Source organism: Oryctolagus cuniculus, chromosome 20 (genome assembly GCF_964237555.1).
Source record: "Oryctolagus cuniculus chromosome 20, mOryCun1.1, whole genome shotgun sequence".
NCBI lineage: Eukaryota > Metazoa > Chordata > Mammalia > Lagomorpha > Leporidae > Oryctolagus > Oryctolagus cuniculus.
Window position 1 is genome coordinate 38,395,559 of NC_091451.1, and position 24,337 is coordinate 38,419,895.

At 41.7% G+C, this 24,337-nt stretch overlaps 1 protein-coding gene across 1 annotated transcript in view; it reads left to right on the top strand.

Annotated features, from left to right (window-relative positions):
• The first annotated feature begins 1,652 nt into the window (after positions 1-1,652).
• Positions 1,653-24,337, top strand: part of UNC79 (unc-79 homolog, NALCN channel complex subunit) — a 265,206-nt gene continuing 242,521 nt past the window's right edge. Inside the window, exon 1 of the mRNA XM_070065557.1 lies at positions 1,653-1,760. Within this exon, the coding sequence (XP_069921658.1) occupies positions 1,739-1,760 (22 nt within the window). The 5' untranslated portion in view covers positions 1,653-1,738. The remainder of the gene's footprint in view (positions 1,761-24,337) is intronic.

Consider the following 24,337-nt stretch of genomic DNA (forward strand, 5'->3'; position numbering starts at 1 on the left):
ACGTTGTCATCTTCTCAGAAATGTTCTCTTATATTCATGTTTTCTCCAGAATGATTCTGATTTATTTTTCCCCAAAATTCAGCAGCAGTCTTTACAGAATCATTTGTCTAAGGAGTGGGACTTCTCTGTGGGCTGTAGTTTGGGGAATGACAGCGGTATTGTACAACAGTCTGTCCCACTAGTCAGCCCAACTTGCTAATCAGCGAGGTGACAGAATCCACATACATGCAATCCGAAGAGCCAGGCTGCTAACCCTTCATGAACATTTTTGCCAATACCCTCAAACACTGTGTGCACGCCCTAATGGGTCACTTCCCTGCTATCTGTAACTTTTCTTTTTTACTACTGAGAAGCATTTTGACATTTGTTCACAGTATTTTTTCTTCATTGGTTTAATTAAAAGATTCTGTGCATATGCAGAATTTGGTATTCTTTACCCCCAAACAAAGGTCATTGTTTTTTAGTGACATGGTCGCCACAGTTATCAAAAGTGAAATCACCGCTCAACACTCGGGGTTCTGTTCCTGGAGTTTTGGCTAAGCCGACCTGGCGTGGGGCAGGACGTCCACATCCATTGTCCCTTTTGATCAGCCCCCCAACTCCTGAGGCGACAGGGGCGGGTTTCACAGTTCCCATTTTACAGATAGAGAACCCGACGAGTAGGGAGTTTAAAGGGTTGGTTCTAGGGTGACCGGTGCATTTGGGTGTAGGAGCTGGCTCTTCCTCACTCCGGGTCCAGTTCCCAAACGCCTGCCTCGCACTCTGCGTGAGCATCCAGGCTTCTTCCCGTTAATATGCAGGACGCCCTTCCCGTCCTCTTGGTCTCGGTTTCCCAGCAGAGGGGCTTCCTAAGCGCCCACGTCCAAACCGCGTGGTAGCCAGGGAGCACACCTGGCTTCTTCCAGTCTCCAGGCTTTCATCTTCCTCTCCTGGGGCCTGTCCGGCTCCACCACCCGTGGAAATCTCCTCCTTCCCCTCGCCAGACTCCTAGCGTCGGCACCTGCTCCCGGGAGCCCCGGGCAGGAGCGCGCGCCGGCGAGGGCTGCAGGGGCGCGGACGCGGCGCGCCGGGAAGCCATGCTGAGGGTGCCTTGGGCACTTCCTTCCTCGGGAACATCCTCGCCGCCCTCCGGCCCGGCCTCTCCAGCCCGCCCCGGATCCGCCTCCCTCTCCTTCCTCCCGGAGGTTGAGACGAATCGCAGGACGCACCTGGGTCCCTCTGCGGCCGCCCCGTTGAGGCCCCGGGGGCTGCTCGGCGAGCAGGATTTACAGGCCCGGAGAACGCCAATGGGAGCTCCAAATGGTCGGGGACTCCGGCACTTTAAGAGGCTTTTCTCTGGGAAACACCCGTCCCCTCCGTGCGCCTTATGAATGGAAATACTCCTCCCCCGGTCGAGCCCATTTTCCCATTTCACCAGGAGCCGCAGCCTGCGCTCTCCTTTCGGTCTCCCCGCCCACATCAACGCGGGCAGCTCCAGGAGGGGACGGACAGGAAGCCTTTGGCCGCCTATTAAATCCCACCCATTTCTCCGGGGGCGATTTCCTAACCTTCCGGGACCGAATTCTGCAATTTGATGTGCGTTTTGTCCGAATGGTAGCGACACGGGCCTAAGGGAGGGGGAAAGCGAGGGGGTGGGGGGTGGGGGGTATGCGCTCTTTTCCTCGCAACATCGCTGGCGGAGCGAGGGAGCTCACACGACACAGATTTTGGGGCAAAGCCTTTCCATCTGGACAGCACCATGTCCACCAAAGCGGAGCAGTGTAAGTAGCAGCCGGCCCGGCATTCCGGCCCGGCCCCCGGCTGGGAGCTATCGCAGCTGCGGCGTTTGCGGCTGCTGGGAGACCTTGGCATTGTGCTGGTGCGGGGGTGGGGGCTGAGGCTGGGGCGGGTGGGGGGTGGGGGGCGGAAGAGAAGGTGGGGGAGGGCGGCCGGGAATGGCAGCGCGGCGCTGTCCCTGGTGCTGAAAAATAATGCGGTGCGCCCCAGGCTGGCGGGGGGGTTCGCCAGAGCGAAGGACCCTGCGAAATGAAATTAAAATGGGGTCATTCTCGGGAAAAAGAGGCCTCGTATCTTTCAGATAAACATTTCAGTATTTCTTGTTGGAGTGGGGGAAGGGGGGCAGCGGCAAATCAGGGGCGGGGAACTGTCAGTTGCAACCAAAGCCTGCCTGGCCTTCTGAGCATGCCCAGTGCTTGGTGCTGGAGCCATCGGGGAGTTTGAGTCTGCAGTTTCCACTTCGGGTTGAAGAGGCAAGAAGGGAGCGAAGGGGGAGGGAGCAAGGAGCCAGACAGAATTCTGGATTCTGTGTGGGGAAAATTAACTCGTGAATACCCGCACGAATGCTGCTGAAGCTAACCGCAGCCGTGGGGGGCTTACAAGAAAGTGAAAAGGGCTCCGGGAAAATGATGGAATTCATGGTTGTTTGTTCCAAAGAGCAGGCTTCCTTTGTAGGGCATCTCCTACAAACTCTAACAAATAGCACAGGAGGGCTTTTGGTTGCCCTGGCAATGACTGACCGTGTGCTTGGCTGGAAACAACCTGCTAACTCCTTGTAGGTGGAGGAAGTTTCTAACACGGTCTCCTAGTCTGATTGCAGTGCGCACAAGTAGGCCCCCCTTAAGTGCTGGTAGGCTGGTGAATGTGAAATCTTTCTGAGTGCGCTTGAGAGATTCAGGAGCTGAAACTTCTGATTGTAAATAAATGATGTTTTTGTTAAGCAATGGGTTTGGATTGTTAATACAATACCAGAATTTGTTCGTCTAAATGTCTCTCATTTCTTCCAAAACAGTACACGCTTATGTTGATAGTGCTGTCATTACTTAGAAGGCTCTGTAATTCTTCTTTGAAATTGCTATTAAAGCCAATTTTTGGAGACACATGAAACAGTAGTTTTACCTGGGGACAGTCTTGATGTGATGAAACGCAGAATGTCACTTGTTCACCAGTTAGGTTGAGTAAACTGAGGGCTCATCAGATTCCCAGATTAATGGTTCATTGGAGGCTGTGTGTGGCCACCTCCCATCTAGTTCTTGTGCCTCTTCACAATGTCCTATGGAGTCCAGAAGATCCGAGTTTGAATCTAGTTCAGTTACTGTTTGACCTTGGGCAAGATAATTGACCTCTCTAAACTTAATTTCCTCCTCTGTAAACCTGGGGTAATAATGCTGATGGGGTTGTTGTGGTTATAAGTGAGAGAACACACATAGAAGGTTTAGTAGTGAGCCTAATATGGGGCATGCACATACATGACAATTATTCCCGACTTAATAGTCCATCTCTTCTAAATAGTTAGGAAGCACTCTTGTGATTTTTTTTGCCTGATTCTAAGAGTTAAATCTATCCTCAAAATTAAAATTTGCTTCAACAGATCCTTTAAAAAACTAAGTGCATTCTGTTTTAAGCAATGGTAACATAGTTGGAAGAGGTGTAGAGCATCCCACTTGAGGATCTCACACTCTTGAACATTTTATTATAGTATGGTTGTTAAAAAAACCACCACCTGTCATTTGATTTGATAGTTACATATTACGTAAGTAACTTCAGGTCCTCTGCCTGTGTTCTCCTCCTTGCTGTATTTTGAGATGCATTGGATGCTTTGTCTTATCTCTTCCTGGGCAGTGAATTCCAGGATGAATAAAATTGAGATGTGGATTTGGTTGTGTAGTGCAATTAGTGAACTAAAGTAGCTATTTTAGGTTTGTTTGTAAAATAGATTTTTTTTCTTCTGTGGAAGATGCAAAGGACAGCATATTTGGGGTTAGAACATGTGGATTTGAGCTTTGCATGCCTTTCTGATTAACTGAAACATTGAGTGATTAACTTAATAGTTTTATGCCTCAGAGTTTCTTTCTATACAGTATTGTTTAGACCTAAGAGTTTGGAAGGGCAAATGGGAGCAGGCTATGAAAAGGATAAGGATGGTCTGGGTGTTTATAGTTGTCTTTACCTAAAATGGAGATAAGTTAGAAATCTCATTTCTTTTTCTTATAAGTCCACTAACGTGAGTGCACATTATGTACCTTTATGTACCTGAAAATATAGAGCAGAACCGTGAAAGGCTTCATAGTGAGTGTTCGTGAAGGATAAATACTTTTTGATAAACAGAAGTTGCAGACTGGTAGTGTTTTGTCCTTGCACTGGGTAAGAGATGGCTAAGGGGAAGGAGAAAGAGGAGGGAAGGCCACACAGTTTTCTTCCATTCTACTAAGTGTGGAGACTACCAAGAGAAGAAAACCGGAGAGTTCTTTTCTACATGCAGGAGTGTGCACAGTACCGCTTTCCTAAGGACAAGGAGAGAGAATTAGTCTTAAGATGAGGTCAAAATATGAATTCTATTTCTCTTTTTCCTTGGACTGTCTTGCTATAGGTAAAGGTTTCATTGGCACAGGAAGTGGCCATAGTTAGGTTGAACCAGCAAGAGGAAGTACTTGCATTTCAATACAAAAAAGATTACGTGACTTACCTTTGAAGTGTCCTGTATCATAGTGATAGGAAAATGACATTTTCTTTTATAAGCTTAGTAATGTTGATGAAAGAGAGGCTAGTTTTAGCAAAGATATAGTTTAGAGCCTGTTTTTAAACAGTCTGTTTCCCCGAGCTGTCTGCAGAGCTCATAGCAGGAGGTGAAATCTTCCATGCATTTCTCAGGCGACTGCACAAGAGTTAATTTTTTCTTCCTCTAAATGTTTCCTTTTTCTTACAGTCAAAGTTCCCTATAGTAAAAATATTTACATGGTTGATAGAGAATTGGGAATGATAAAAATAAGAATTTGTGTTTTTTTTTTTTTTTAATTTGGGATTCTAAGGAGCCCAACCTGTCCTCTACCCCAACGTTTCTTTGTCTTCTCAGAGTGAAAACTCACCAATATGGAATCTTTTAAGTGTGCCGTTTCCAAAGGAGTTCTGTTTTTGATGACAGAGAAGTTCAGAGCTGGGATTTAGTGCAAGAGTGTCGCCTGGGTTTGAGTTCTGACTCTGCCTCTTACAAGCTCGGTGACCTTGGACAAGTTAACTTAATTCTCTAAGCCCTCATTGCATCATCTATTAAGTGGGGGAGAGTAAGAGTTGTTGTGAAGATTAAAAAACATGATCCATGAAAAGTGCTCAACACAGAATCCTGGAACATAATGAGTGGCTAATACATGTTTAGCTGTTACTTTTATCGTCATCATCATCATCATCAAGTATAAAACCATGTACTTGCAGCCAAAGGTGGAATAATTAACAAAGTTTGGATCTAGCTTCTCAGAGTGTTGCAGAACAAAAATAACTGTGATATTATTGAAGGGGACACAGGCAATTCTTTGCTTGTCTCCAGGCTTCTTCGGCAGTACTCAGCCTACCCTGTTTTGGGAGGGCAGGGATCCTTGCATGGCAATTCCTTACTTTGTGTGTCTAGCAAGACACTGGCCGATCATCTAAACAGAATATTTCTAAAGCAAGAACTACATATCCATAACCTTTTATTTTTTATGACAGTCTAGCAGCTGGCACACATAAATCTCTTATGTAAATACTCATCAAAATGTTGGTCACCTTGGGAAATTAATCTGCTGATAATTCAGATACAAGTTTAAATAGATAATTAAAGAAATGTGAATATATACTATTTTTAATGTATTCATTTGACTTAACATCTTTATCTCAGTAACTACAAATCTTTCTGGTCATGTCAAACACTTGCTAATTAGCACAACTATTTAAAGTTGAATTTACCCTTCTCCCATGCATGTCTTTTTTTAAAAAAGATTTATTTTTATTTATTTGAAAGATGGAGTTACAGAGAGAGGTAGAGACAGAGAGAGAGGTCTTCCATCCACTGGTTCACTCTTCAGATGGCCACAATGGCCGGAGCTGTGCTGATTCGAAGCCAGGAGCCAGGAGCTTCTTCCAGGTTTCCCACATGAGTGCAGGGGCCTAAGGACTTGGGCCATCTTCTACTGCTATCCCAGGCTATAGCAGAGAGCTGGATTGGAAGAGGAGCAGCCGGGAATAGAACCAGCGCCCAGATGGGATGCCGGTGCTTCTGGCCAGGGTGTTAACCCACAGCGCAGGCCCCCTCCCATGCATGTCTAAGGGTCATGTTGGAGAAATCAGCAGATAGTTTTCTTTATTATTATTTTTTATCCATTGAATGATACTATTACTGAAATAAAAAAGTATTTCACCTCTGAAGAGCACTTAAAAATCATTAAGAAAATCTCTGAACAACACTGCTAACTTCTTATATGTGCAAAAATTAGTGTATGGTTAGTAGTAACCATGTCTCTGGCTGACAGAAAGAACAGTTGTTTGTTGCTTTTGTGTATATAGCTATCCCATGCCCTTTGATATGGTTATCTTATTCCTTATTTCAACCCTGCTTTTCTCCTTTCATTTCTGGTTGTTCTTACTCAGATTTTTTCCCTTAGGGCTGTCTTCTTCTTCCTCCCTTGAAAAATCGGATTTGCCCAGGATTCTGTCATTAGTACTGCCATATCCACCCCCCTCCTTAAATCCCAGACTCTGGACTGCATTCACTTGTATGGTATCAGTTACATTTCTACGGATCCCAAATACAGTTTTCTAGTCCAAGCACATCTCTAGAACCACAGGCCTTTCCGTCCAGGTATCTTATGCTTAGCACAAACCCAAATCGACTGTTTTCTCTCCCAAACTTTTTGTATTATTCATTTCAATGAATGGCACCACATTTACCCAAGGTAAAAAATTGGGAATCTTCCTAAACTTTTCTGTTTGTCATAAATATTGACCAAATCCCCGAGCTCTGTTGATTCTGTCCTATCCAACTCCATCTCTGTCTTACCTCTTTGATCTGTTTACAGTGAACTATTTTTTACGTTCCTCCAGTGCGGAGATTCTTTTCTTCTGAAATGCCTTCTTTTCTCTCACAGCTCATTTAGTTCCTTGTCTAATGCTTTCGTGTTGCTCAGTATTTGCTTGGGAGCCTTGCCTGATTGCCACTATCCCCTGTCTGCCCTACTTGTGTGTTCATATCATATTTCAATAATTAGTTTTCTTATAAGTGGCCCCATTTTACTGAGCTGTGCATATAGATTGTATTGAGTTCTTCTCTGTGTCTGCATCCTGCAACTCATCGCCTAGTGCACAGTGTTTGCACAAAAATCACTTTGGGAATAAGTGAAAATGGTTGCGGATGGACGAAATAGCTTTTACAAGGAAATATTACATAATCAGGTTTTCAGAAATCATGAATTTAAAGATTTTACCTTTTTATTGATGTGAAATGCTGCATCCTATACAATGTGAACATTGTATAACATGCATGCTTTTCAAATAGGTTTGCAGGAAATAAAACTAGCTATCAAAAATACTAAAACTTGCTAAATAAAAATTTATAGTGTTTATATAACAAATTACACTTTTCCTGAACATTCATTTTGGCTTTGGCTCTTTTTATTAAATTTCCTTTTACTGTGTTTAGGATAACAATTATGATTCCTAATTGGTAGACAGTTTTAGCATAAAGCTAAATTTTCTTAAGATAAAATGGCAATACATCTAAAGTCAAGCACTCTTCAGGCTATATTGCTATTTGGAGTCTGTTCAAGTTTTATGTATTGATTACTTAAGCAGTAAATAAGCTTTAAGTTGGGATTCGTATTTTTATTAGTATTGCTATGTTGGAAATTCATGTGCATTTATTTCTTTTATTCTTATATGGATAACCCTGTATAAATGAACATGCTTAGAAATGAAATGTTTACTGCATCAAAAAATAGATTAAAGATGTGTTCCTATCAATGATTTTGGTTTTCTGTGGGATGGGAAGCTCAACCATCTCATTTAGAATTGTTAGCTTTCTTCAATCCAGATGTTCTGTTGCTGTCTTTTCTTTTCCTGTTCTTCTGAACCCTTGAGACCAATGCTCCCAAGCAGCACATAGTTTATCATGTGGGATTTTCAGCATTCCAGGTTGTCTTTTGTTTTCATATGCCTAAGAGACTTGGTCTGACACAAGAATAAAATCAAAAGGACATATGTGTGTACATATAAGTTTATGAATGTATATGCACATATATTTGTGTATATACATGTGTTTTAAAAATAAATGAGCTTGCCTTCAAAGTGAAAATACTAACTCATAATTGTCTAATCAATTTGGCATGTCAGAGTTAAATGTATTTTAATGTTAAATGTTCAATAAACAGAGTTTATATATTTATTATTTGTGTCTACTATGTGCTGTATATACACTATTTTTAAACTTTGTTCATTCTTATAATGCCTTTGAGAAACAAGTATTCTTTTTTAATACTCTGGTTTTATCTCTTAAATATCCCTCAAATGTCTCATTTTCTATTTATTCTTAATGTTGCCAACCTAGTTATGGGACTTATCAAATCTTTATTATAATTGCCTTTTAATTCACCTCACTGTGTCTGATTTGTCCCCACCAGACCTATCTATATACATGTAACTGAGTGATCTATTTAAAAGACAAAGACTATCTTTTTTCTAAAGATTTATTTTAATTTATTTGAAAGGCAGAACTACAGAAAGAGAGAGAGAGAGAGATAAAGACTGAGAGAGAAATCTTCCATCTACCAGTTCACTCCCCAAATGGCTGCAAAAGCAAGGGCTGTGTCAGGTTGAAGCCAAGAGCCAGGAGCTTCTTCCAGGTCTTCCACGTGGGTGCAGGGACCCAAGGACTTGGGCCATCCTCTGCTGCTTTCCCAGGCCATTAGCAGGGAGCTGGATTGGAAGTGAAGCAGCTGGGACTTGAACTGGTGCCCATATGGGACGCTGGCGTTGCAGTGGCAGCTTAACCGCTATATCACAAGGCCAGCCCCACAAAGATTGTATTATATCATTCTCCCACTTCATTAACTTACCATGAACCAGTGTTAAAGCCCCACCTCCTTAGGAGTAGAGTGAACTCTTCTGAGATGTTAGAATGTGTCCAATGTCTGTAGAGTTATTGTTTAGAAATATTTGTTGATAATAGGACCAAATTTCCAGACACTTTCCTTTATATATCACCATTTTAGAAGCCATTCCAGGTCTTCCTTAAAATGTGGCACCCATAGAAACAGTCAGTATCCCATATGTACCCTTGCTAGTGCAGGGCACAGTGACCTGTGTTTCTTTTCTTTTTTTGTTTATATAAAGGGAACAAATTTCACGTATTTCATATGTACAGTTTCAAGAGCATAATGATACTTCCCATCCGGAATCCATGTTTCAAAATATAAATCTTGCTGTAGCTCTTTGTATAATAATATCAAGCTGCTGGCCCACTAAAATGGCTAGAACTTTTCCATAGGAATAGTTTGTTAAGCCTGTCTACCATTAACTGGTGGCTTTATGCACCAGAAGTTTTTTTCCTTACAATTTTGAAAACTAGAAATTTGACAGGGCTGTGCTCTCCCTTCAGGGTCTGTGGAAGAATCCTTCCTTGCCTGTCTTCTGATTTCTGGTGGTTCTTGGCAGTCCTTGTTATTTTTGCCTTGTAGCTTCGTCATTTCCAATTCCTGTCTCCGTCTATACAAGGATTGTGTCTCTGTATCCATTCTCTCTCTTCCTTCTCTTGTAACCATGCCAGTCATTTGATTTAGGGTTTATGGAGGAATCTCCTTCCTTGCCTGTCTTCTGATTTCTGGTGGTTCCTGGCAATCCTTGTTGCCTTGTAGCTTTATCACTCCAATTCCTGCCTCCGACTCTGCAAGGACTGTGTCTCTGTACCCAAATCTCTCTCCTTTCTCTTATAACCATGCCAATCATTTAATTTCTTTTAAAGATTTATTTATTATTTATTTATATTTTTGGTAGGCAGAGTGGACAGTGAGAGAGACAGAGAGAAAAGTCTTCCTTTCTCCATTGATTCACCTCCCAATGGCCGCTGTGGCCGGCGCGCTGTGGCTGGCGCACCGCGCTGATCCGAAGCCTGGAGCCAAGAGCTTCCTCTGGTCTCCCACGTGGGTGCAAGGGCTCAAGGACTTGGGCCATCTTCTACTGCCTTCCCAGGCCATAGCAGAGAGCTGGATAGGAAGAGGAGCAACCGGGACTAGAACCGGCGCCCATATGGGATGCCGGCACCTTAGGCCAGGGTGTTAACCCGCTGAACCACAGCGCCGGCCCCTCAATCACTTGATTTAGTAGTTGTTGTAACCCAGTATGACCTCATCCTAACTTGATTGCAGATAAGCTCCTGTTACAGGTACCCAGGCTTAGCACTTGAATATATCTTTTCCAGAGACACAGTTCAACACAATACAAACCTTATTAAATTTTATCAAATTTTTGTCACTTCATTGCTATGTCTATCATCCAGCTTATTAGCTGCTGTTTCGTTAATTTTGGAAAAAGTACCAAATGATAGGAAATATCCAAAATGAAAATGTTGATGTGGAGAAAAGTGACACAAAGCCCACGACATGGCATTCAATAGCTTGTTTCAAGTTGTCACTGAGCATTAATCAATACATTTTATTATGACAGATTCACTAACTTCAAATCTGTCCTATTGTTGTACCATCCAATCTGAGGTTCGGGAACTTGTCCATTCACTTATTCAACAAATTATTTTTCTTCTTTTTTTCCTGTGTTCTGGAATAATTAAAGTAGCACTGGCGTTCTCAGACCTGTGTTCTGCAGTGTGTCACGCACGGTGCTGGGCTCCAGAGGAATTTATAGGTGAATTCCCAAGGACATCTTATTGTGCTTTGATGTTAATACCCTGCTTAGAGCCCTTAAAAAATAGGAAATTAAAATGAATGTGGTGTGATTGTGAGAGCATTATTTCTCTTTCTCTGTCTCTCTCTTTTTTAATGGAGGCTAAGCTTTTTGTAAATAATTTTATTATACTATTGTGTCTCCTACTCAATACTGTTGTTATTTTTCAAGTTTTTCTGGCCTTTTCATTCTCCAAAATTAATTTATTTTTTTAATTTTAATTTTTTGACAGGCAGAGTTAGACAGAGAGAGAGAGACAGAGAGAAAGGTCTTCCTTCTGTTGGTTCACTCCCCTAATGGCTGCTATGGCCGGCACTGCACCGATCTGAAGCCAGGAGCTGGGTACTTCCTCCCAGTCTCCCATGGGGTGCAGGGCCCGAGCACTTGGGCCATCCTCCACTGCCCTCCCGGGCCACAGCAGAGAGCTGGACTGGAAGAGGAGCAACCTGGACTAGTACCCAACGCCCCAACCGGGACTAGAACCCGGGATGCCGGTGCCGCAGGCGCAGGATTAGCCAAGTGAGCCACAGCACCGGCTCCAAAATTAATTTTTTATTTGAGTTGTATTGTTCCAGAAAAAAATCCTGATACACTTTAAATGTATGAAACAGCTTACTTAGGGAGAGTTGACATCAATCACTATGCTATCGAACCTTACTACCTAAGAATCTGGCATGTCTCCCTTTGTTCAAGTCTGACATTGCTCTTCCAGAGATGGTGTGCAGTTTCCCCTCACAGACTTCGGAGGTTCTTGTTGAGCATTTTATGTTTAGCATTTTCTGTTCCCTCTCTCTTATTTTTGGCCACAATAATTGGGATCTGTCTTTTCGTCCTTATTTTCATTTTTATGTATGAAGGTTATTGCTTTTTGTATGCTAATTTTATAACCTTACTTTACTAAATTATTTGCTTTTTGTAGTCATTTTTCTATATTTTCTTGGGTTTTCAAGATATATGATCTACAAGTTAAGAATAGTTTTATCCTTTCCATCCAATTTGTATACTTTTACTTGTTTTTTCTTATTGCATTTGCAAACATCTCCAACACAGTGTTGAATATAGCAAGGAGAGCAGGTGTTGCCCTATTTTGAAGTTTAGTAGGAACACTTCTAGTAGTTCTCTGTTGGGTAAGATACCGTTTTGGGCTGAGGTCATGCACTAAGATAGTATCTATCAATTCACATTTTATTAAGTTTTGTTTATTTGAAACCTGAATATGAGTCAAGTTCGGTTTCTGCATCTAGGGAGATCATATAACTTCTTCTCTCAACTTTAATATATTTGATTAGCTTTTAATATTTTACTTAAGAATCTGCATTGACACTAATAATTTAGTGGGATCTGAAGATTTTTTGGGATCTGGATTGGGGAGTTATTCTGATTAGGATCTGGGAAATAATGTTATACTTATGACATAATCGAATTTGTCAGTTTTTCTTTTTCTGTACTCTGGAATAGCTAAAGCTGCATTGAGGCTATCTGATGTTTAAAAAAACTTTGTTAGAGTTCCTCTGTGAAACCAACTGGTCTAGTGCTTTTTTTTTTTTAAAGATTATTTATTTATTTATTTGAGAGGTAGAGTTACAGATAGTGAGAGGGAGAGACAGTGAGAAAGGTCTTCTGTCCACTAGTTCACTCCCCAAATGGCCGCAACGGCTGGAACTGCACTGATCTGAAACCAGGAGCCAGGACCTTTATCCAGGTCTCCCACATGGGTGCAGGGGCCCAAGGGCTTGGGCCATCTTCTACTGCTTTCCCAGGCTGTAGCAGAGAGCTGGATGGGAAGAGGAGCAGCTGGGACTAGAACCTGGAAGAGGAGCAGCTGGGACTAGAACTGGCGCCCATATGTAATGCTGGCGCAGCAGGTGGAGGATTAACCTACTGCACCACAGCGCCGGCTCCAGTCTAGTGCTTTTTTCTTTTCTTGTGGTGGAACTCTTTAACTTCTTTCTCTGTTCTGAGGCTTCTTTCTATGTTCAGATTTTCTGTTTCTGTTGGGGTCAATTTTGGTAAGTTTTAGTTCTCTAAAAATTTATACATTTTGTCTGAATTTTCAACCCTGTTTGCAAAGAATTATGCAAAGGAATCTCTTAGATATTAAAAATATTCCTTTATGTGGGTGTGTATTTTTCCTTGGCATTTCTAATGCTGTCTATTTAATGCTGTTTACTCGTATTTTCTCCTGCCTGCCTCAGCTTCCTCCCTTTTTAATTGGGTTAGTTAGTGCTTTGCCTGTTTTGCTGATTTCTTTAACAAGGAACCAGTTTTTGGATTTATTTAGTATTCTACTTTATTTTTGGGTTTTCTAAATTAACTTTAGTGTTTATTAATTCCTGATTAGATTCTTAATTTGTTTTATTTTTTATTTTCTTGCTTTTTGAGTTGGTTATCAATTTTTTATTAATATAGACATTTCATGCAATATATTTTTCTTTGAAATTTCCTTCAATCATGGCCTGTAGATTCTGATAATGTCTGGCTCTTACTATCATTATGTCCAAGAAATTTTGCAAAATTTGAATTTTGTATTTACCTTTTACCCAAAAGTTATTTAAAAGTGTGTAAATTTCCATGTGGAAGTACGTTTTTTTTTTTTTTTTTTTTTTTTTTTTTTTTTTTTGACAGGCAGAGTGGACAGTGAGAGAGAGAGACAGAGAGAAAGATCTTCCTTTGCCGTTGGTTCACCCTCCAATGGCCGCCGCGGCCGCGCTGCGGCCGGCGCACTGCGCTGATCCGATGGCAGGAGCCAGGAGCTAGGTGCTTTTCCTGGTCTCCCATGGGGTGCAGGGCCCAAGCACCTGGGCCATCCTCCACTGCACTCCCTGGCCACAGCAGAGGGCTGGCCTGGAAGAGGGGCAACCGGGACAGAATCCGGCGCCCCGACCGGGACTAGAACCCGGTGTGCCGGCGCCGCAAGGCGGAGGATTAGCCTACTGAGCCACGGCGCCGGCCTGGAAGTACGTTTTTAAAAAATGTTACTGATTTCTAGTTTTATTGCATTGTGGACTAGGCTGATGTTTGTATTATTTCTGTTCTGTAGAAATTGAGGTTTTGTCTGTGTCCTAAGATTTTATCAGTTTTTGTGGATGTGGAATGTGTTCTTGGAATTAACTTATAATTTCTATTGTTGATACAATAGTGCCAGGGTTTGATATATATACATATCTTTAAGGTCTGCTTTATGTTGTTTAGGTCTTCTATACTATAATTTTTAGTCCACTTGGTCTTGGATTGTGAGAGGTATGTTAAAGCCTCATTTAAAAAATTACTTTATTTATTGTAAAGGCAAAGTTACAGAGAGAGGCAGAGGCAGAGAGATAGATCTCCCATCCGCTGGTTCACTCTCCAAATGGCTGCAATGGCCAGAGTTGGGCAGATCTGAAGCCAGGAGCCAGGAGCCAGGAGCTTCTTCCAGGTCTCCCATGCAGGTGCAGGGGCCCAAAGACTTGGGCCATCTTCCACTGCTTTCCCAGGCCACAGCAGAGAACTGGATTGAAAGTGGAGCAGTTAGGACTCAAACTGGTGCCCATATGGGATGCCGGTGCCACAGGCTGGGGCTTTAACCCACTGTGCCACAACGCCAGCCCCAAAGCCTCATATTATTAGTCTATTTATATTTTCCTTTATATATCATGTAGGTTTCTGCTAATAGAGTCATTGCTGTGTTATTGGCCAGATAAATATTAATAACTAATATCTTCATTGTGAACCAAAACCTTAAACATTATGAAGTATACTTCTTTATCTATTTTAATGCTTTTTGGTCTGAATTCCACCTTGTCAGATATCAAGATTATGACCCCTGTTTTTCATTTATGTTTGGCTTATATATCTTTCTCCATCCTTTTATTTTTAACTCATTTGAATCTCTTTGTTTTAGGTGTGTCTCTTGTATTCTGCATAGTGTTGGATTTTGCTTTATTAGCCAATCTGAAAATCCTTTTCTTTCAGTAAGTGAGTTAAGCCTATTTACATCTATTGGTATGATTATATGTTTGGTCTTTTCTTTCATATCATTTCTATGTCTTTTATATCTTTCATTATGCAGTGAGTTTTATTTGCTCATTTGTTCTGTTGGTTGACTTTATACTAATACCTTTAAATAATATCATTAGTCCACTTGCTTGCTTTTTTGAACTACTTGGTATCCTACAGTGAATGATATTGGAATTCACTTGTAACTTCTTTTCCCTCTCCTCTTTCTATCCTAGTATCTGATATAAAGTAATATACTTTTTCCCCAAAAAACCTTTTATTTAAGGAATATAAACTTTACACTTTTCATAAATACAACTTTAGGAATATAGTGATTCTTCTCACAATACCCATCCTGCCAACCCTCTTCTTCTTCCTTCTCCCATTCCCATTCTTATTTTCTACTAAGATCTATTTTCAATGAACTTTTTACACATATGATTAACTCTACACTAAGTAAAGAGTACAACAAATTGTATAAGAAAAAAAACTGTTCCTCAACAGTTGAGACAAGGACTGTTCAAAGTCATTGCATCTTGAAGTGTTAATTTCACTTCTATAAATTACTTATTTAGGAGCTCTTTTAGTTATCACAGATGAGGGAGAACATATTGTATTTGTCCTGGCTTATTTCAATAAATATGATATTTTCCAGTTTCATCATTTTGTTGCAAATGACAGGATTTCATTTTTTTTTACTGCTGTGTAGCATATGTATCCCATAATTTCTTTATCCAGTCTTCAGTTGATGGGCATTTGGGTTGATTCTATATCTTAGCTATTGTGAATTAAACTGCAATAAACATGGCAGTACAGATAACACTCTCATATGCTGATTTCATTTCCCTTGTATAAATTCCCAAGAGTGGGAGGGCTGGGTCATACAGTAGGTCTGTATTGAGATTTCTAAAGTATCTCCATTCTGTGGCTGTATCAGTTACATCCCCACCAATAGTGGATTAGGGTGCCTGTCCTTACATCCTTGCCAGCATTTATTGTTTGTTGGTTTCCGTATGAAAGCCATTCTGTCGGGGGCGGGGGGGCCAGTGAGGCGAAACCTCAATGTGATTTTGTTTTGCATTTCCCTGACAGCTAGTGATCCTGAGCAATTTTTCATGTGTCTGTTGACCATTTGGATTTCCTCTTTTGAAAAATGCCTGTTTAAGTCCTTTGCTTGTTTCTTTTTTTTTCTTTTCTAAAGATTTTATTTATTTACTTATTTGAGAGGTAGAGTTACAGACAGTGAGAGGGAGACACAGAGAGAAAGGTCTTCCTTCCATTGGTTCACTCCCCCGATGGCTGCACTTCCTTCCATTGGTTCCTCTTTTGAAAAAATGCCTGTTTAAGTCCTTTGCTTGTTTCTTTTTTTTCTTTTTTAAAGATTTTATTTATTTACTTATTTGAGAGGTAGAGTTACAGACAGTGAGAGGGAGACACAGAGAGAAAGGTCTTCCTTCCATTGGTTCACTCCCCAGATGGCTGCAATGGCCAGAGCCGGGCCAATCCAAAGCCAGGAGCCAGGTGCCTCCTACCAGCTTCCCACACGGGTGCAGGGGTCCAAGCACCTGGGCCATCCTCCACTGTCTTCCCAGGCCACAGCATAGAGCTTGGTTCGAAGAGGGGCAGCTGGGACTAGAACTAGTACCCATACGGAATGCTGGTGCCACAGGTGGAGGATTAACCCACTGTGCCACAGCGCTGGCTCCTTGCTCGTTTCTTAATTGGGTTGTTTGTTTGGTTGCTGTTGAGTTTTTGAGCTCTTTATGTATTTTGGTTATTAATCCTTTATCAATTGCATAATTTGCAAATAATTTCTCCATTCTGTTGGTTGCCTCTTCAATTTTTTTAAAAATTTATTTGACAGGTAGAGTTATAGACAGTGAGAGAGAGAGACAGAGAGAAAGATCTTCCTTCTGTTGGTTCACTCCCCAAATGGCCGCACAGCTGGTGCTGCACTGATCTGAAAGCCAGGAGCCAGGTGCTTCTTCCTGGTCTCCCATGAGGGTGCATGGACCCAAGCACTCAGGCCATCCTCCACTACCCTCCCGGGTGACAGCAGAGAGCTGGACTGGAAGAGGAGCAACTGAGACTAGGACCTGGCGCCCACATGGGATGCCAGTGCTGCAGGTGGAGGATTAACCAAATGAGCCACGGCACCAGCCCTGGTTGCCTCTTCACTTTGCTGAGTGTTTCTTTTGCAGTGCAGAAGCTTCTCGATTTGATGTGATCCCATTTGTCAATTTTGGCTTTAATTGTCTGTGCCTCTGGGGTCTTTTCCAAGAATTCTTTGCCTGTGCCAGTGTCTTGCAGGCTTTCCCCAATGTTCTCTAATAATTTTATGGTATCAGGTCATAGAGTTAGGTCTTCAATCCATTCTGAGTGATTTTTTGTGTAAGGTGTGAGGTAGGGGTCTTGCTTCATACTTCTGCATGTGAAGACCCAGTTTTCCCAGCACCATTTGTTGAAGAGACTGTGGTTGATCCCAGGGATTGATTTTAGCTCCTTTTGTCAAAGGTAAGTTGGTTGTATATGCATGGATTGATTTCTGGCATTTCTATTCTATTCCATTCATCTATCCATCTGTATTTGTACCAGTACTAGGCTGTTTTGATGATAACTGCCCTGTAGTCTGTTTTGAAATATGGTATTGTGATGCCTCTGGCTTTGTTTTTGTTGTGTAAGATTCCTTTAACTATTTGGGGTCTCCTGTGTTTTCATATGAATTTCAGCACCATTTTTTCTATATCTGAGAAGAATGCTCTTGGTATTTTGATTGGTATCACATTGAATTGGTAAATTGCTTTTGGAAGAATGGACATTTTGATGATATGGATTCTTACAATCCATGAACATGGAAGATTTTTGCATTTTATTGTGTCTTCTATTTCTTTCTTTATTGTTTTGTAATTCTCATCATAGAGATCTTTGACATCCTTGGTTAAGTTTATTCCAAGGTATTTGATGTTTTTGTAGCTATTGTGAATGGGATTGCTCTTATAAGTTCTTTCTCAGCCATGGCATTGTCTGTGTATACAAAGCCTGTTGATTTTTGTGTGTCATCTTTATTTCCTTCCACTTTACCAAACTCTTCTATGAGTTCTAATGGTCTCTTAATGGAGTCTTTTGGATCCCCTTTTTTGTATAGAATCATGTCATCTGCAAATAGGGATAGTTTGAGTTCCACCTCCCAGTTTGTATCCCTTTGATTTCTTTTTCTTGCCTAGTGGCTCTGGCTCAAACTTTCAGGACTATATTGAATAGCAGTGGTGTGAATGGGCATCCTTTTCTGGTTCTGGATCTCAGTGGGAATGCCTCCAACTTTCCCCTATTCAATAGAACACTGAACGTGGGTTTGTCATAAATTGCCTTGATTGTATTGAGGAATGTTCCTTCTAGACCCAACCTGCTTAAAGTTTTCATCATGAAAAGGTGTTATATTTTATCAATTTTTTTCTCTGCATCCATTTATATAATCATATGGTTTTTTTCTTCAGTTTGTTAATGTGATGTATCACATTGATTCATTTGCAAATGTTGAACCATCCTTGCATACCAGGGATAAATCCAACTTGGTCTGGGGGAATGATCTTGCTGATGTGTTGTTGGATTCTATTGGCTAGTATTTTTTTGAGGATTTTTGCATCTATATTCATCAGGGGAATTGGTTTGTAATTCTCTTTCTCTGTTATATTTTTTTCAGGTTTAGGAATTAAAGTGATGCTGGCTTCATAGAAGGAATTTTGGAGGATTCGCTCCCTTTGAGTTGTTTTGAATAGCTTGAGAAGAATTGGAGTTAGTTCTTCTTTAAATGTCTGGTAGAATTCAGCAGTGAAGCCATCTGATCCTGAGCTTTTCTTTGCTGGAAGGGTCTTTAAGTAATATCTGTTTGTTACTAATTATTATTTATTAGACAAACATGTCAATATTTCTTCTTTTAAAATTTTTTAAAGAACTATTCATTTTGCATTCCTACCATCACTGTAGGAGAGAGCTTCAGTTGTTCTGCATCCTCACCAACACTTGATATTGGAAGTCTCTTTAAGTCATTCTGGTTGATGTGTAGGTGTATCTCATTGTGGTTTTAATTAGCATTTCTCTGAGGACTAGTGAGGTTGATCATCTTTTCATCTGCTTATTCCCCATTCGTATATCTTAGGAAAGCTCTATTCCAATGTTTTGTCTACTTTTTCGTTTTTTTTAAAAAAATCTTTTTGATAAGTTTTAAGCATTTATATATGTATCATGAATACAGTGTTTTGTTTTGTAAAATTTTGCTTCTAATCTGTGGCTTACTTTTGTGTTTTCTTAACTATGACTTTTAAGAAGAAAAACTTTAAATGCAAAGTCCCTCTTATAATTTTTTAACCATTTGTTCTTTTGATATCCTATTTAAGAAAATTTTGCAGGGCTGGTGCTTTTGCACAGCAGGTTAAAGCTCTGGCCTGCAGCACTGCATCCCACATGGACGCTGGTTCACATCCTGGCTGTTCCACTTCTGATCCAGTTCCTTGCTAATGTTCCTGGAAAAGCAGCAGAGGATGGCCCAAGTTCTTGTGCCCCTGTAACCATGCGGGAGACCTGGAAGAAACTCCTGGCTCCTGGCTTCAGATCTGCTCAGCTCTGGCAGTTGCTGATATTTGGTTATTGAACCAGCAGGTGTAAGACCTCTCTCTCTCTCTCCACCTCTCTCTGTAACTCTTTAAAATAAAAATAAATCTTAAAAAAGCAAATTTTCCTTACCCAATGTTACAGAAGTTTTCTTCAACATATTCTAGAAATTTATAGGTTTTCTTTTTAACATTTAGGTCCATGAACTTTTAAAAAAATATTTATTTGAGAAGCAGAGCGACACAGATAGAGGTAGACTCAGAGAGAGAGCGAGCGAGCGAGCCAGTGCTCCTATGTACAGGTTTATTCTTCAAATTCCCCCAAAAGCCAAAACTGGACCAGGTCAAAGCCTTTAGACAGGAACTCCGTCCATGTCTCCCACATGGTGGTAGGGACCCACGTATTTGAGCTGTCACTAGGCATTAGTAGGAAGATGGAAGTAGAAGTAGAGCCAGGGCTTGAACATAGGCATGCTGATATTGGATGCAGGTGCCCAACTGATGTTTGAATCACTAGGCCAAATGACCAACCCAGGACTACAACCCTTTGAGTTAATTTTTATGTATGGTGTGAAGTAAGGTTTGAGGTTCATTGTGTCCATATGTACTATCCAGTTGTTTCAGTACCATTTGTTATAAGAACTATATTTTTTCTACTGAATCATCTTTTCTTTTTTAAAAAAAGATTTATTTATTTATTTGAAAGGCAGAGTTAGAGAGCAGAGGCAAAGAGAGAGAGAGAGAGAGAGAGAGAGAGAGAGGTCTTCCACTCGCTCATTCACTCCCCAGATGGCTGCAATGGCCAGAGCTGTGCCAATCTGAAGCCAGGAGCTAAGAGCTTCTTGCGGGTCTCCTATGTGGGTGCAGGGGCCCAGAACTTGGGCCATCATTTACTGCTTTCCCAGGCCATAGCTGAGAGCTGGATCGGAAGTGGAGCAGACGGGACTTGAACTGGCGCCCATATGGGATGCCAGCACTGCAGGCAGCGGCTTTACCCGCTATGCCAGAGTGCCAGCCCCAGAATCATCTTGATATCTTTGTTGAAAGATCAAACGACCGTGTGTGGGTTTGCCTCTGTTTATTCATCTATATGTCTCTCCTGATGTCAGTGACATAATGTGTTTATTTCTGTTTTCTAACTTTGTTCTTATTTTTTCAAAATTGGTTTAGCAGCAAGTGTTTCAGTTCCTTTGCTGTCCTATAAACTATAAGATCAACTTGTCATTTTTCCAAAAGATGCTTATTTCGATTTTTGTCTATAGATCAATTTGGAGAGGATTCCTTAACAACATTTGAGTCTTCTAATCCTTGGAGTGACTTGTATATGTACACTTAGTTTTTATTTAACTCCCCTTTGCAATATTTTGTAGTTGTTACCCTTAAGGATTTTTGTGATCATGCAGTGTTTAAAATTTTGTATTCTAATTAGGTTTGGTTTGTACAGATAAATACAGTTGATTTTTTGTATGTTTGTCTTATATATTGCACTCATTCCACACTTGTCTGGTGGGATATAGCTTTTTGGGGGGTTATGATCATGTTGTGGGTCATGATCATGGTGTCTGTGATAAAGATAAGTAAGATAGGTTTACATCTTCCTTTCCAATCAGGATGCCTTCTATTTCTTTTTATCGCCTTATTGCAATGACCAGGACTTGTAGAACAATGTTCAATGAAAGTGATGAATGGACTTTCTTTTTTCCTTGTTCTTGCTTATAGATAGAATTTGTGCCTTTCACAATATTAGACCAATTTTGCTTCACTAAAATAAACATCATGGATGTAATGTATAGCCTTTCAAAATACTGCTGGATTCAGTTTGCTCATATTTTGTTAAGAATTTTTCTATCTATGTTGATGAGTGATACTTTAAAAAAAGATTTATTTTTTGAAATGTGAGTGACAGAGAGAGGGAGAAACAGAGAGAAAGAACTGGAGAGACACACGGAGAGAGACAGACAGACTTCCATCTGCTGGTTTTCTCCCCAAATGCTTAACAGCTCAGGCTGGGCCAGGCTGAAGCCAAAATCTGGGAACTCCATCCTGGTCTCCCATGTGGGTGACAATCACCTCTTGCCTCCCTGGGTACATTAGCAGGGAGCTCAATTGGAAGCTGAGTAGCCAGGACTCTTGTGGACTCGTCCTGCGAGGCTGTGCACTGTGGGATGGTGGGGCAATGGCGTTCTTCACCAAGAAGCACCGGAGACAAGTTTCGGTGAACATGTCTGCTTTATTAACGATGAAGCACACCTTTTAAAGGGCAGGCAGAGGGGGCATAGCCAATTCAGGGCAACACTAATTCTATAGGATAGAGCCAATATTGGCACCATGATGCTTCTCCAATCAGCTTGAAGGTCGCGTAGCCTTCCTGATGGGCCTGATTGGAGTAGTTTACCTGATTGGCGGGGGTGGGGTAAATGTGCCTGGGGCTCCTGCCGCCTGCCAGCAGTCAGGTTCACCCCCTGCATGGTCATTCTCCCAGCCAGGTACAGGATCACCCATAGACTCCAACCAGCACACTGATAGGAAATGCCAATGTTGTAAGCTGTGACTTATTCTGGTGTGCAGCAGTATCAGCTCCATGAATGATATTGACCAGTAGTGTCTTTTTTTGTTATATCTTTATTTTTTTAAGATTTATTTATTTATTTGAAAGACAGAGTTATAGAGAGGCAGAATAGAGAGAGAGGTCTTCCATCTGCTTCACTCCCCTGATGGCCACAATGACTGGAGTTGTGCTTATCTGAAGCCAGGAGTGAGGAGCTTCTTCTGGGTCTCCCATGCGGGTGTAGGAGCCCAAGGACTTGGGCCATCTTCTACTGCTTTCCCAGGCTGTAGCAGAGAGCTGGATCAGAAGTGGAACAGCCAGGACTAGAACTGGCGTCCATATGGGATGCCTGCACTTCAGGCCGTGGCTTTACCTGCTACGCCACAGTGCTGGCCCCCTTTATCTGGTTTTAAAATCAAGGTGAATTTGGACTCATAAAAGGAGTTGGGTAGTGTTCGCCTTTTCTCTTTTTTTCTGAAATAGTTTGTGTGAAATCAATATAGATTTTTCCATAAATTTATGATGAAATTCACCATCGAAGCCAACAGGGCCTGAAGATTTTTTTTTCTTGTTCTGTGGGAAACTTTTAAATTAAAGTTCTTTAATTTGATGTAGAGCTCGCTGCTTAAGGTTTTAAAAAATTTTATTTATTTATTTGAAAGGCAGAGAGACAGAGACAGAGACACAGAGAAAGATCTCCCATTCAATGGTTCGTACCACAAATGCCCACAGCAGGAATTGAGAACTCAGTCCAGGTCTACCATGTGCAGCCCAAATGGTTGGGCCATCACCTGCTGCCTCCCAGGGTGTACATTAGCAGGAAGCTGAAAACAGGAGCAGAGCTGGGCCTTGAACCAGGCCTTCCGATACAGGATGTGGCATCCTGTCTTCACCACTGCTTCAAACACCCACCCCATGTTTGTTTTTTGTTTTAATTTTGTCTTGAGTCACCTGATGGTATAGAGGAAAAGCAAATTCAAACTCAATTTCTCCTACCGTTTATATATTCACAGCACAGATCAACTTTGTGACCCCAAAAGGTGTGGGATTTTCTCTCTGCCATTAAGCAAGCAATTAATTCTGCAGCAAATACCAGCTGGGTGTCCTCTGCTTCAATTTACATTTTACACCACCTTCATGGAGATCCCACTATTTCCAGTCCCCAAAAACTGTCTTCCTCCTTTTGATGCCAACTGCAACAGCCCTGGGTTTCATCTATTTTCATGAAGCGTGTATGTGTGGGAGAGAGGGAGGGAGGGAGAGAGAGAGAGGAGAGATCGTCCATCCTCTGCATTACTTCCCAAATGCCTGCACTAGTCAGGTCTGGGCCAATCTAAAACCAGGTGCCCTTACTCCGTCTAGGTCTCCCATGTGGGTGGCAGGGACCGAAGCTCTTGAGCCACTACCTGCTGCTTTCAAGGGTGAACATTAGCAGAAAGCAAAGACTGGACTCCAATCCAGGACCTGTATGGAATGTGGGCCTACTGAGGGGTGTCTTAACCACTGCACTAAACCTCCCCTGCCTGCAGGTTGTTTTATCTGCACTTGTGGTCTATGGGCTGTGAATCAGGGTTCTGACAGCCTCCTCCTTTGGCGTGATTAATTTGTTGGAGTGGTTCACAGAGCTCAGGGAAATACTTACGTTATGTGGCATAGTATGGAGGCTTTTACCAATGACACAGGTGAGGAGATGCGCGGTGCAAGGAGAGGGCGGGACATGGAGCGCCACCCTCTTAGATCCTCCATGTGTTTAGCTACATGGAGGCTCTGTAAACCTCTTTGGGTTTTTATGGGGACTTCATTGTGTAGAGGGGTGACTGGGCAGAAAGGATATGATCCAATGCAAATAGTCTGATGGAGAACCCCAGCAAGGCTTGTCTTTTCCCATTCTTCTTGGCCTCTTTGTGTAGCATGTTCCCTGTCTGGGAGTGGGGAAGAGCTTTTCTGAAATGGGGGGGTCTCACGGTCAGCTGTCAGACAAGCAGGGTCCGAGAATTTCCAAATGACTGACTCAGAGACAGAGAGGTGGGGGAAGATTGCAGATTCTGGTCTCCGTGGCCTGCCTTGGGGAAAAAAAAAAGCAGGTGGAAAGAGGGCAGAGGAAGGGCAGAGAGCTTTTGCTGTCTGCGGCCCAAAGCAGCCCAGCGTCTTCACAAAATGCAGTCTTTCCCCTTTATTGCTGATGCTGTTCTGAAGCTGCTTCAGGAACCAAGGACACAAAGCCACATACTTTAACCTCATCGTTCGTCATTTAGGAAGTAACAAGGGCTATGTTGGATATGAGACAGGGTCTGTGGATGAGAATAAAAAATACCCGTATCACAACATCACAGGTCAGTTAGTGTTCTTTGTGTCTTTCAAGGAATCTGCGCAATTTGTCCATTTGATAGATTTATCCATTTGTCCGTTTATTGACATCAAGTTGTCTGTAATAATCTCTTATTCTTTTTTATATCTGTAGAATTTGTCACTCTTCTTTTATTTCTGATACCAGCAATTGTGCCTCTCTCTT